Source organism: Ooceraea biroi, chromosome 1 (assembly GCF_003672135.1).
Source record: "Ooceraea biroi isolate clonal line C1 chromosome 1, Obir_v5.4, whole genome shotgun sequence".
NCBI classification, from domain to species: Eukaryota; Metazoa; Arthropoda; class Insecta; order Hymenoptera; family Formicidae; genus Ooceraea; species Ooceraea biroi.
The window spans coordinates 20,533,854-20,547,288 of record NC_039506.1 but is presented as its reverse complement, the minus strand read 5'-3'; the positions used below and the strand labels follow the sequence as shown (position 1 = coordinate 20,547,288).

At 40.7% G+C, this 13,435-nt stretch overlaps 2 protein-coding genes across 6 annotated transcripts; one reads left to right on the top strand and one right to left on the bottom strand.

Annotated features, from left to right (window-relative positions):
• Positions 1–230: 230 nt before the first annotated feature.
• Positions 231–2,709, top strand: LOC105278542 (ornithine decarboxylase 2). Its single transcript, XM_011337703.2, has 7 exons — positions 231–417; positions 536–612; positions 849–1,021; positions 1,128–1,428; positions 1,507–1,746; positions 1,840–2,048; positions 2,244–2,709. The coding sequence occupies exons 1-7, from the start codon at positions 231–233 to the stop codon at positions 2,341–2,343; spliced, it is 1,287 nt and encodes a 428-aa protein (XP_011336005.1). The 3' UTR covers positions 2,344–2,709.
• Positions 2,710–3,353: 644 nt separating this feature from the next.
• LOC105278540 (dipeptidase 1) lies at positions 3,354–9,604 on the bottom strand. 5 transcript variants are annotated; one of them, XM_011337699.1, is made up of 11 exons: positions 9,556–9,604; positions 7,179–7,332; positions 6,513–6,675; positions 5,653–5,936; positions 5,266–5,323; positions 4,686–4,862; positions 4,519–4,609; positions 4,098–4,173; positions 3,843–3,993; positions 3,644–3,759; positions 3,354–3,515 (listed from the first exon to the last, which is right to left on the bottom strand). In XM_011337699.1, exons 1-11 carry the CDS (start codon positions 9,587–9,589, stop codon positions 3,449–3,451), a joined length of 1,371 nt encoding a protein of 456 aa, XP_011336001.1. In that variant the 5' UTR covers positions 9,590–9,604; the 3' UTR covers positions 3,354–3,448. The 5 variants fall into 5 exon arrangements, with proteins under 5 accessions (XP_011336001.1, XP_011336000.1, XP_011336003.1 ...); XM_011337698.3 differs by lacking the exon at positions 9,556–9,604 and adding an exon at positions 9,416–9,509; XM_011337701.3 differs by lacking the exon at positions 9,556–9,604 and adding an exon at positions 9,039–9,389.
• Between the last annotated feature and the right edge of the window lie 3,831 nt (positions 9,605–13,435).

The window sequence follows — 13,435 nt, the reverse complement described above, 5'->3', positions numbered from 1 at the left end:
AAAGAGAGCGGTGTACCACCCAGTGTACACTTGCATTAACTTCCAAGAATCTTATCGCTGAGCAAACGCGGGATGGACTGTGATCGTATTCAGTGTAGCAATGCTTATCACAATATCTCGGACCGCGTGTATAAGTAGTCAAGTGTTTTAACTTTTCTCAACGGCAACATTTCGCTCGGGAGACTCGCCACGCTCGGTTCGCGCCAACACCCGCTGCCAGCTGCTCAGCCATGTCACCCAACAATAACTTCAACGAGATCCAGGTCTTCGATGATGCGGCGGACAACATGGACATCATCAAGACCATAATCGACGTGAGAAACCAGGAGGACGGCTTCTACATCGTGGACATCGGCGACGTAATCGAGAAGCATCGCGAGTGGGTCACCAAAATGCCAAGGGTTGCACCGCATTTCGGTATGTCGTGCGCGCGATATCTTTCTCGGTTTGATCTCTTATTTTCCAAGACACGGGAACGTCGTTAAGAAAATTGAAAAGTGAGTCCGGATAGTTCATGGTTCCTTGCATATTTCAGCGATCAAGTGCAATCCCGATCCGACGGTGATCAAAATACTGGCCGCTCTGAACGCCGATTTCGATTGCGCCTCCGAGGTAAGTCGTCGCGCTCTTTACTGCTAGTTTCAATCTTCACTCTGCTTTCTCATCACGTAGCACGTAAATTCTCTATTACTTCTTCTTCGCCGTAAATTTTCTCCGTCATCTTGAATCATAAATTTACTATTATTTTCTAAATTCTTCAGTAAACCCACGCGCGCCTTCATTATTCCGCAAGTCGCACGAAAGAAATGTAAGCTTGACGTTAATGTACGTAACATGTCGCAAAACAGCAAGAGATCCGGCAAGTGATGCAGTACGGAGTGCAACCCGATCGAATCATATTTGCGAATCCGTACAAAAGCCCGTCGCACATCAAGTTTGCCAAGAAGATGAACGTCAGCCAGATGACGGTGGACAGCGAGCTGGAGCTCTTGAAGATCAAGGACTTCTATCCCGAGGCCAAGTGAGTGTAATCGATATCACTGTGATACCGTTCGACAGTTTGTCATTTGTTCATCGTCCGTCATTTCTCGTATACTTAACTAATTTCCTGTGACGTGATCTTGCAGAATAGTGATCCGTATACGTTGCGACGCCAAGAACTCGGAGTGCGACCTCGGTTTGAAGTTCGGCTGCGAACCGGACGAGGAGGCTGTGCGATTGATGCGGCTCACGATGGACCTCGGTCTGACCCTGCACGGCTTCAGCTTCCACGTCGGCAGCCCGGCAGGCGAGCTGAACGCGTTCTGCAGAGGCATCGGCATGTGCAAGCGACTCATCTCGATCGCCAAGACGATGGGTTGCAAGGACGTGCAGCTGGTGGACATCGGTGGTGGTTTCCCCGGCGAGAAAGGGACGGACATCGACAAGGTGAGTTTTCGTCATCGTCCGTTCAGTTGCTCAAAACAGCAGCCATGAATTAATCGGGATTACCTGGTGATTTTGCAGCTCGCCAATCTCATTAATGACGCTATCCAAGATCTCGATCCCAGCATAAGAGTCATCAGCGAGCCCGGCAGATACTACGTCACCTCTGCCTTCACCCTCGCCTCGTATCTGCACTCGAAGAGAGTCGCTCGCAGGAACGGCAAAGTCATGCGAATGTATTACATAAATGTCGGAACGTACAACTCGTTCATCGAGGAACTGATGGGTCTCAAGTCGAGGGTCCCGCAGATCCTCTTCGAGGTATAATAACAAATTTGTCTTCAGGATATCCTGTGTCCGCATAGGGTATTCTTGTAGCAAAGAACGTAAAGTAATCAACGATTGACTTCGCAGCCGGCGAGCGACGAGAAGTTCCTCTCGACTTTATGGGGACCGACCTGCGACTCGTACGATGTGATTTTGAAGGATGTGTTGTTACCGGAACTTCACCTCGGCGACTGGATGGTTTGGGAGGACATGGGTGCCTACACTCTGTCCATATGCAGCACGTTCAACGGTTTCCAAATCCCAGAAGTCATACCGATCATCAGAAAGGGTCAATGGTTAGTGTCAGCTAATTGATATCTTTTTCTCCTGGCATGTCATTTCGTGAATTTGTAAATTTCATTTTTCATTAATTCGTTTGGAATTTTCGTGACTCTTTGAAGCATCTCGGAGGCATTTAACGGCCGTGTGATTTGGTTTAACTTTGTATTGTAGTTTAATTACCTATTTTATCGCGGCGATCGCGTTTTCAGGAAAAATTTGATGACAGAGATCAAACTGATGCAAAGACCCACCGAAATCATTGAATGGTCCGAGTCGGTGGAGAGGGAGGATTACATTGGAAGCCGCTGACAATAATTGAATGGAATTAGAATAAGATTAAGATAGATTTCTTGTTAAGTTTAATTTATCAACAGTTCTTATTTGTTTAGCATTCTCTGAATAATTTTTCAATCTCTCTCATTATACATGTGTAAATATCAATAATTATGAATGCCGCGAAGTTTTTAGTGATAAGTATTAAGATATATGCTTGCATAAAACTGTTTAATGCGAAAGTGTGCAAGATTCTTCTTATTTTATGTATATAATTATATATGTTATATATATGTGTGGATGAAAGGTAAAATATTTATAAGATATAAGTTATTTTTCACGAAGACGTGACATATTGTCCAACAGAAGTATTTTATGAAAATAAAAAGATGTTATTTATTACTCGTATGTTTTTTTAATTTCTGATTATTATTAGTTGTTTACTCCTAAATAATCTGTATAATCTCAAAAAATGTTAATTAAAGATTTGTTGATATTACTATGATTGCATAAGATTAACGTTATTACATATTGATTGTCTTTCAGAGAAGAACTTTCCATTAATTTTTTAGGCAAGTCCTCACTTTAATCTATCGTATCTTATTCACAGTTGAACAGATATATATTATCAACGACACGCACTTGATCTATAAAAGATAATTCTGAGAGAGATAACTAAAAATATCTTGATTTATATAATGCACACACATGAAAAATGTGTTATATCAAATGATACAATTTCTTACAATAATAAATTATATTTATCCATTATTTAATCTTATATTTCTGTGTATATAGTGTTCATTAATACTTAGTATATTTAAAAAATAATTCACGCTTTATGTATGATACCGTAAAATCTTAATCCAGCTTCCAGAATTGCTTGAATCAAAACAGACTTCATAGATTTCTTAAAACGGTACATCATCTTTGCATTTTAACTGACAAGCATTTCAAAATATTTTTATCAAGAAAGGAATTACAATTCTGTTATCATTCGAAGCGTCTTCAACGTTTAGTGGAGGGGTAAATGACGTTACTGCAGCTTTATTTGTTTTCATGCTTCCTTCTTAATATTATTAAAATCATTGATATCATATCACATATTGTTTCACTCTGGTTTACTTAATTCCCATTTAAATCATGCTTGATGACGCTTTGTTCTTGTCTCTTTCTGTTCAGCATCTGTTACATTTACACCATTCCACCTAAAATACCAAAGAAAAAGTATCACATTATATTAAGAAAGCAACCATTCTCCTTATGATATAAATTAGATCAATATCATTATCAATATTTATTCGAATAAATTTTACTTTCGTGAGAGAACACTTACTCTTTCGCGGTTTGACACGCGCCTGGATTGAGCCCTTCGTTCTTTTGCGCAATATACAATTCGTCACCCGCTATGATATCTTCTCGTGGCGGTTCGGACGATAAGGAGTCCCGCACCTATTCCAGAAATATATTATTAAAATAAACATATGAAAATGAATCACTTTGTGTTACATGTTCCTTGCAAATTTAGCACTTGCCGATTCCACTGCTTGGAAAACCCGAATAAAGTTCCTTCCAGCCAGTTTCTCGAGATCCTCCTTGGTCCACGTTGGTTCTCCTTCTCTGCTCTCGTACAAACGATCGAATAGGTCGGGATACTTTGAGACGTCCTCCAAACCCTCTGGCATCCTGTCGATTTTAACTTGAAAAATTATTTTTATTCAACGTATCTCGATCGTATTTATTTGTCTGTTCACTCGCGATGCTGTACTATTAACGACACAATTACTCACGAGTTCACGCCATCGTAATCTCCGCCAATGCCAACGTGGTCCACACCGATAAGATTTCGAATGTAATTTATATGATCTAAAAATCGATATATGTAAGTATATTAGGCAATCATGGTAATCATAGTACATAGGCAATGACGGAATAACCGTCGTGGAATTGCAGGAGAAAAATATGTCTATGCGTATCAGAGCTGATAAACTGTCTGGAAAATATTATAAAAACTCCAGAGTTGTGACGGTGTCTCACGAAGAATCGAGAATTGCATCATGCTAGAAATCACATCTGCGTAAAAAATAATATCTCGACTCATGCGTGCGTCGTATCGTTCCATAAAATATCACGCCTCGTTACAATCCGTTATCACAAGATCTCATTGAGATTGTTGCTCTGCTACCGCGTTACGTAACCCGGATACGGTACCTACGACGTCCTGCATCGTTGCGTTCCTCGAGGTGTTGCAGTTCACGAATACGCTGTAGAAGTTCACCATGACGATGCCGTTGTTCTTTTTCTGAAAGAAGAGGTGAGATTCACGCGTTTTCCGTCCCGCGAGAAGATCCTTTCTCGTGCTATCTCGTGCTACTCACGACAGCGTGCAGGACGTCGTCGGGCACGTTCCTGTAGTTCCCGCAGACCCCGAAGGCCGATGAGTGTGAGAACATTATGGGGGCCCTGGTCACCGCGAGCACTTCTTTCATAACGTTGTGCGAGACGTGAGACAGATCGATCAGCATCCCGATTCGGTTCATCTCGTGGATGATTGTCTGTAATAGCAAATGTGATTCTTATGGAAGAACCTACGTTGAGTTTGGATTTTCACTAAGAACTAAATCATTTTTTGTACATGTACAATACGCAAGTTATCTGGAAATCGTATGGTTCTCCAAGATCATTTTCAAGCGTGTGTTGTATCGGAGTAACGCGAGGTAATCGTACTTCCGGTCACTTTAATTTAATCAATTATTGATATTCTGCCAGATCATGCTTCTGATAATTAATGAGATTTTGCCGATTTGCCATTTCGCTTCTCAGTTACTGTCGCCTTCGTATCGGTAAACTGCTGTCAAAACAATCTCATTAATTATCGGGACATGTTCGCAATAATTAGGAGATTTGCGTCATGTTGTGAAAAAGTTTCAAAATTGCTGTGTTATCGTCCTCACGTACCTGCCCAAATTCCGTGAGATTGTACACGTATCCGTCGTTCACTGTCGAAGCGTCAGCCCTGCAAAAATAGAAACGATCTAGTCATAAATCCATCAAAAAGACAAAAATGGAAAACAATATTCTCCCGCGCGAGGAGTTCTAGCCGAGACCACATACGGTGCAAAAATTCGCGTTATCAGTCATTTCCAGAAAGGTGAGTGAGAGATAAAAATGCATAAAATTCCTGTGTACAACCTAAATAGCATCACGCCACCTCACGAAATCTTACGATTTACATCATGGATTCAGCTTCCCTCTCTTTCACTCTCAGTCGCACTTAATTATTACGATAAGCGAGCGAAAAAATTCCATCGCTCGCCCAAGGTGGCGTGACCTGGAGAGACGTACCACGGCGTGTTGCAGGTGTGCGTCAGGGTGACATAACGAACCCCGAGATCATAGTAGAGCCTGAGGATCGCCAGGCTCGAGTCAAGGGAGTGACCGCCCTCGACCGCTATCATGGATGCTATCTTCCCGCTCCTCCACGCGACCTCGATGTCCGCCGCATCCGTCACCAGCTGCAGGTTCGCCGGATACCGGTGGATCAGCCGTCTGATCACGTCAATCTGCCGCAACGTCAGCTGCACGGAATCCTTGTACTGCGACCCGCATGCCGTGTACGCCACCCAGAACTTGAAAACGAGAAAACAATCAGTTTCCTTTGATCACATTCATTTAGCGGCTCCTCCGCGTTCGCCTCCCCTACTACCCCTGTGACCTATGACCCCCGTTTCCGGCGGTTCGTTCCGGATCCATCAGATTCGATCTATCGACCAATTCATTTTAATATCTCAGTGTGTAAGTAATTTAACGCACTCGCAGTGACATTATGTCATTGAGCCGACGTCTGCGTAGGGGAAAAAAAGGGTTGATATCGGCGTAATTACTTATCACGCTCGTTATCGCGGAAGCGGTCGGATGAGACCAGCGGGAGCCGCGCAGAAGCCTCGTGCGATAGAATTTTTCCCCGGAGAGGCGCGGAGAGATAATCATCCCTCATCCGCCGAGCGAGAGAAATAGATCGGCAAACAAAGTGGTGGTGGTGGCGGCGTGCAAGAGGAGACAAAAAGATAAAGGATGGAACGGAGGAAAAGGCGCGTGATGAAGGCGAAGTGACTAATCCGCTAATTGTAGAGCAAACATAGGGTGCGGGATTCCTCGAGAGATAATTTTCCCGATAATTGATCTCTCGTGGCCTCGTGACTTACTTGTCCGCCCACTTTTCCCTCGATCAGACGGGGTAGGTCGGTGTAACATGAGGAACAAACAGTACTTCCCCACACAACATCGTTCCTCAGGTCCTTCTCGAAGTGGAAGGCCGATAAGTTGTTGCTCAATTTTTGATAAAGATTGTGCGGCAGATCGTTGTGCCTGCAAACATAATGATCGAAGATGAATAAACTGAACTGATTGATACATATACGATAAGAGCATGCGCACTCGCGAATAAAAGCCGATTTAATCAATCGTGCGTCCGATTTGCAACTCACGGGGAATCCCGTGATTATTTTTGGATTGCGACATACTGACGACAGTTTTTAAAATGGTGAGGCAAAAGCGTTGGAAATTATTTATTCTGCCAGTCAAAAAATATGCGTAGTACGTAGAAAAATATTATTCGTCGTAATTTTATCTGAAAGAATGAAACGAGCTTAATTACCGCGATGCGATATTCGTATTTTGAACAATTGAACTAATCTTTTTAATTAAATTTAGAGAATTGATACAGCCTAAGCGTGACTATATCTTTAATCGAAAGATATTAATCTCTTTAAGTGACATCATTTCTAATTTTGGAATTACGTAATACTATTCGAGCATCAAAATCTGATTCGTTCATTTTCTCATCGACTCCAATTATACGATTGCGTTACCCATCGATAAGCGGCGTCGAGTCTAGAGCATCTCGCCCCTTAAAAGTGTTCACGCTTAGCCCCACGGACAATCCGATAACGAAGAGAAGAACTGCCAGGCAGACGGCGACGTTAATATACACCATCTTACCCGTACAATATTTAGAAATGTTACCTGAAAAAGACAAAAGCGAAATTAGAATACTGTGTTCGTAACAAGAGACTCGATTTTCCACATAAATAGATTCTTGAATATACACATATTAGAAATGTAGAAAATAAAATAAAATAATATATATTACTACCAATAATATCTGATAATTTATATTTTACTCCCGTACCTATTTTATTATATTTTCATTAACAATACATTCGATACGTTTACTTGAAATTTCCAATAATATCCCAAATTTTATTTATTTAAGATGCTTCGTGAATTATCACGCGATTTGTGTGAGCTTTTTATCGAAAATATATTTTTCTTTCCCGATCTTAGCATCGTAGCGGATAAGAATGATATTTGCATAATAAAAAAACATCCTCAAGTGTTTCTCTCATTATCACAATGAGCTTCATGCATTTCTAATCAGCCGTATTCTGCCGTTTACTGCTGAGATGCAAGACGAGATGGAATCTTTCCGAAGCCGTTTATACACAAGATTCAGCATGTTTTCGTGTACCCACAATTTTTCGTGAAGATAATCATTTGATGAGCGCACAATAAAAAGCCCTGATTCATTTCGAGCACTTACGTTAGTAGGCGAGGTATTAGCTATCGATGCTACTGATAACACGCGGAAAGTACGCGGTAAGCGGTAGTTGCGCGTATATTTATGAGGAAATATCGTTCCTCAATGTACAACAATTCTTCTCTGTGATCAGGATAAATCCAGATCAATTTAGATTGATTGATATACCTTCATCCCCTCAACGATGCCAATGGTTTCATTACTTTCACATACGTACAGGAAGTGATACCAGATCTAAGTCTAATAGGCCAAGTCACGCACATACACGAATATACTGATTAGATTTCTTGTTTCTAGTATTAGATTGCAGATAAAATTTATATAAAATGCGTTGACATGAATGACACAGGAAACAGATATCGGAAAGGAGAAAATCGCACGTGATATTGTAATGGACTCATTTATCATAGAAAATCTCTGATAACCGGCTGGTGTGCGATCTTAATTGTCGATCAAACCCTCGTGCCGTGATTCGCGCGATAAGCCCGATAGGCGAGGAAGACAATCGCGGAAGATGGCTCAGCAAAAATTGCCTGCCATGATGTAGGTATTTTCATCGACGCGTCATGATCATGAAAACAATCTCTTAACGTCGTCGTTTTCCCACTTTTCTAAGGAAATGCTTAATCCCTATTTTACGCCGCCAATTCGCGGATTCTTATCAATACAATACGCAATATCATCGGATGATACCAGATCATTCAGATTTCCATCGATCCTCGGCCTATTGTTATTCGCGCATCTCAATTAGGATTGAACGAATTAAACGAAAAACACAACGTGACAATGAGAAAACAGATTTACCAGTATCTTATATGTTATCTCGCGTGGTCCAACTGAAAAGCGGAAATCGCGCGGCCAGCTAAGAATTTATACGCATGCCCGTTTTCGATGCTCATCGCGATTAGATTATCGGACAGGTAAATCGTAATTGAGCGTGTTTGCCCGACCACGCGACGAGCCGATCGGACGAGCGTGATCAGATTTTCGATCGAATACGTCCGACCGAAATTGCCGAAGGAAACCAGATAAGAAAGAAGACTTATAACGCTTTGTAATGACAACTTTTTTAATCGCGCCAAGTGGTCCCACCGCGAGAGCCTTCGTCGCACGTGATAACGCATGTTCTCACCTCGACCAGCGCGTCATTGAATTAATAAAACGGGTATCTCGGCTACGATGATAATGGGATCACCCGGTCCCATGAAGCTGAATAATGGGAGCCCGCAAACTTGCGCGAGCCTATCGGAAGAAATTATGCGGCCACGTGTGGACGTGCGAAACAACGAATCCCGTCATTCGTCATCAATTACAGAATAAATCAATCTGATCGCACAGAGCCGAGAGCGATGGTACGCGCGCTGAGGTCTCGGCCTTTTGCTGCTGTAATCACGACGTTTCCACGTCCAACCATGTCGCAATCAATGAAACTGATATCCGCAGGATGGAAGAGAAGCCGAGAATCCTCGGATACACCACACGCAATTACGAATGCAATGCGATAAGTACTGGGTTCAGCCATGCCGAGTGCGCTGATGCATCCCATCGAGACCAAGTCGCGGACTGTCGAGAAACGGCATCGCCTTGGAACGCGTTTAATGCATGCACGCTTGGAGCAGTAGCAGCAGCAGTAGCATGCGTATACATACACGACGGTAGCTTATGCCATCGTCTGGAGTACATAATATATTAACTTATAATAGGTGCTTGCACTATGTATCTTGATGTCTTGCATGACAGAGCAAAGAGAGGCAAGGCCCGCGACGTAACACGGCGTCTCTGTCTCTTGCTCTCGCGAAAGCTACCTCTCTTTCTCTATCATGATCTAATTCTCTCTCTCTCTCTCTCGCTCTGCAGAGTACTATTAAGCAATTTAATATACCGGTGACAAACAACGACGCTGAAACTTTCCTAGTTACGTAACATAAACGCGTAGAAGCGACCGGTGAGCACGCGCTTTCGATACTTATCGTACCGGCGGCCGCCGTCGATTGGACATTTCGCTTTCTATCGGTCATTTCAGATAAACGTTCGCGTGATCCCCTATGTCGTATAGAGGAACTCACGCTCTGTACCATGTACCATGTACCATGGACCCAAAGTGATTTCGAGAGGCCGCGTTACGAGGCCGTCCACGGCGGAAATGATCTCCTGTGCGCTTGATGAGCGGACGAGAATTGCGCGATTGTGGCTCTCCGCATTTGCGACATCTCGGATTTCTGGATATCTCGATTCTCACTTGACATAATTTTATTGTGATGTAATTGCTAGATGTAATCTGCAAATAAATAAAAAATGATAATTGCTTCATTTATAAGAAGAGACCCATGCAATTTATATTCGAAATGAGTTGCTGACTGGTTGTTGAATATTTTGAATTATTTTTTTGGCTTTTTGTTCTTGGATGTATTATATTCATCGATGTAAGAATGTATTCTTCTTGAAAACATGCAGCTAAAGTCTGCTAACGGCAAGTGATAAGGTATCGACTGTGTTCTTTAATATCAGTGGCAAGTACGAGATACGAGAAGCAAATACTTGTTTTGCAAGCGTGAAGGAAAAACAATTTGAAGCGATGAGTAATCAGTGGAGCAACATTTATAAAATCAGTTTGGAATTTTCGACTTATCATTGAGATGAGTAATCTATCGATATATTTTATATAATTGTTTTTGCGCAACGTATAAAGATGACACTGAACGTATCGCTTAGGAGGTGCTACCATCTGATGAGAAACAACTTTAAATTCTCTTCACTGCTGACTTATATTTTTATATTTTAATAAATATCTGTAACATATAATCCCAACAAAACCCTTTTTAAAAAAAGAAAAAATATATATACCAAGTACATAAAACGTATCGAACTTTCTAAAAAGTGTAATTCTAAAAAACCTTTCTAAAAAGTGTATATGAAAATTTATTTTTTCAAAATATACATGAAATAAATGCAATTAGCCAAGTATATCATTCTTCCCATACAGCACGAAAAGATTGCATATATATTGCAGGAATCTTCCACCGCAACGTAGCAACGTTGCAAATTCACTGCGAAATGTTTCTGCAGCATTGCTATGGGATTGCAGGAATGTGAAAATGTCCGCTTTTCGGAACATTGCAACGAAACGTCATAATAATATTGCAATGTAATGAATTTGCAATAATTATAATTATTCGTTATTATATACTTTAAATATTTTTATTTATATAACTTCAATATTTTTATTTATTAACATAAATAGACAATTATATGTAATATAACAATAGTAATAAAAAATGAAATAAACATTTTCTCTATTTTTGTTATAAAAAAGTAACTGTTTTTTATAAAATAAACTTAAAAATCCTCTTCTTGAGATATTCTTTTTCCTTTAATTATGTTAAAATATTTTTCCTTTAATTAAATAATTGAATCTTCTTCGTTTTTGTTTGTATGTTGCCTGTAAAAATAAAATAGGAATTAAAATTCATATATTAGCATAAAATTACATAAAAATATACATACTGCAAGTATGTATAGAATTATATGTAAAATGACATACTTTGATCTCTCAATCCTAACCGGAGCTTGAGCAAGCCACTTGGAAATGCATTCAGCAATTTCTGCATCAGTGGCATGATTGTGTATTTCACGAACAGCTTCTATAACAGAAAAAGTTCTTAAAAATATTACAACTATTAATATGCAGTTTTCTAATGAATTTCCATAATTTTGAGGTTATAGTGATATAAACCGTGAGATAGGTAAATAGAGTGATTCTCTATTATAATTAATAGATACAAGATTAACAGCACACAAGTGCTATAATTAGACATAATAGTATAAAAAAGTACTACCTTTTTCTTTTACGTAACTACTTTCTTTTAGAATGATGCTCGCGTCGTACAACCACCATGTTCTTTAGATAGTCGGAAGAGACAAACACCGCATGCACATATATATTACCGAGCTCAGATTCTGGTCATCACACATCATTGGTCGAATAGATTTGGACGAATCTCGTTAGGATAGGAAGACTCCAATGTTTTAATAAAATGAATTATTAATATTAATTAATTACAAATTTTGATTGTGCAATGTTTCCAAAATATTAATGTCATGTTGCTACAAGTGTGCTGGTATTTTGCGGATATATATCTCTGCAATGTCTTTGTACTGTTGCATTGCAATTTGCAACGTTGCAACGTTGCTGCAAGCTTCTGTGCTGTATGGGTTATTTATTCAAAAGTGAACTGCACGCACGCGCGCGCGGTCCCTCTCTATCTCTCATACAGTCTCTGTCTCTTTCTCAAATTATCTTCCTGGTTCTCTCTCTAGCGGTTTTCTTCCTCTCTAGGTTGAGGTTTAAGTTATATTAATAGCATTTTTGATTGAAGCAAGTTTGATCACTCTGATAATGAGAATGATTAATAACGCCAGTGACCTATCACAACCATTCTTATTCTTCAGAGGAATCATGAGGATGCGCCTTGGCGGACAAACTGGCTTTGAATGCATATGTGTACGTGAGACTGAAAACTGAATACTGGAAGTCAAAAGTGTCATTTTACATGGACTCGACTCGGGATTGACTGCACCAATTTTATTCGGGTTACTCGCAATTAAAAGTTCGTATCAGCATTATATAATAAAAGTATCATTAGATTTCCTATTACGATCTTTGTTTCCGAGATTATTTTATCGGAAAATCTGACAGGCGAAATTTGAGATAAAGCTACTCGACCCTCGACGATGCCGTGCCAGTGCCGTATCAAGCGGTTACTTCTCATGCGGCTATTTACTTTTTTATGTGACTTGGCGTCACGACGCTACCGCGTCGTTTGATATAAAATCTAACTTCAGTTGTTCTTCATTTAAAGGAAAGTTGATAGATAAAAGGAGACTGGAAAATATATTTTGTGTGAGGAATATATTCTCATAAGTAAAAATTACTTGATAAATTCTCTCGAAGAGCGAAATCAAGCGACGCGGTAGCGTCGCGACGCCAAGTACATAAAGAACAAGGTTCCGAGCAAGGAGAGCCACTGCATAGACGTCGCGCGCTACCAAGTAGCTTATCCGGAATTTCACATCAAATTCATGTCAAATAAACTTTTGATTACAATATCTCGGGAACTAAAGACGTAATGAAAAATCTAACGATACTTTTATAACATAATGTGGATGCAAGCTTTCGATTGCGACCACTTCGAAAAACATTGGTGCACTCCATCCTCAGATATCGTAATCGTATGCTAAAATTGTGACTTTCATTCTTCTCCAGATTCAGGTTCAGACTCACTTACGTACGCTCGCACGCACACAAGCAAAGCGAGTTTGTCCCTAAGGCGCGTTCACATACGTACGATAGGTTCACGTCGCCGGACAGCGACGGCGAAGACGTTGCACCACGTCGCCGAACGCCGAAGACGCGTTGGACCACGTTGCCGAACGGCGACGGCGAAGACGTTGCACCACGTCACCGGATGGTGACGGGGTCGACGTTGCACCACGTCGACGACGACGAAGTTGCACGACAATATCCAATCC

Excerpts from the sequence above, each read along its gene's own strand:
- LOC105278542 (XM_011337703.2), top strand. The coding sequence starts at position 231 with ATGTCACCCAACAATAACTTCAACGAGATCCAGGTCTTCGATGATGCG. Across the intron at positions 613-848 it reads ATTTCGATTGCGCCTCCGAG|CAAGAGATCCGGCAAGTGAT; the intron begins GTAAGTCGTCGC and ends GTCGCAAAACAG. Across the intron at positions 1,429-1,506 it reads AAGGGACGGACATCGACAAG|CTCGCCAATCTCATTAATGA; the intron begins GTGAGTTTTCGT and ends GTGATTTTGCAG.
- LOC105278540 (XM_011337698.3), bottom strand. The coding sequence starts at position 9,452 with ATGGGATGCATCAGCGCACTCGGCATGGCTGAACCCA. Across the intron at positions 6,676-7,178 it reads TCGACGCCGCTTATCGATGG|GCACAACGATCTGCCGCACA; the intron begins GTAACGCAATCG and ends TTATGTTTGCAG. Across the intron at positions 4,610-4,685 it reads ACGACGTCCTGCACGCTGTC|AAAAAGAACAACGGCATCGT; the intron begins GTGAGTAGCACG and ends CTCTTCTTTCAG.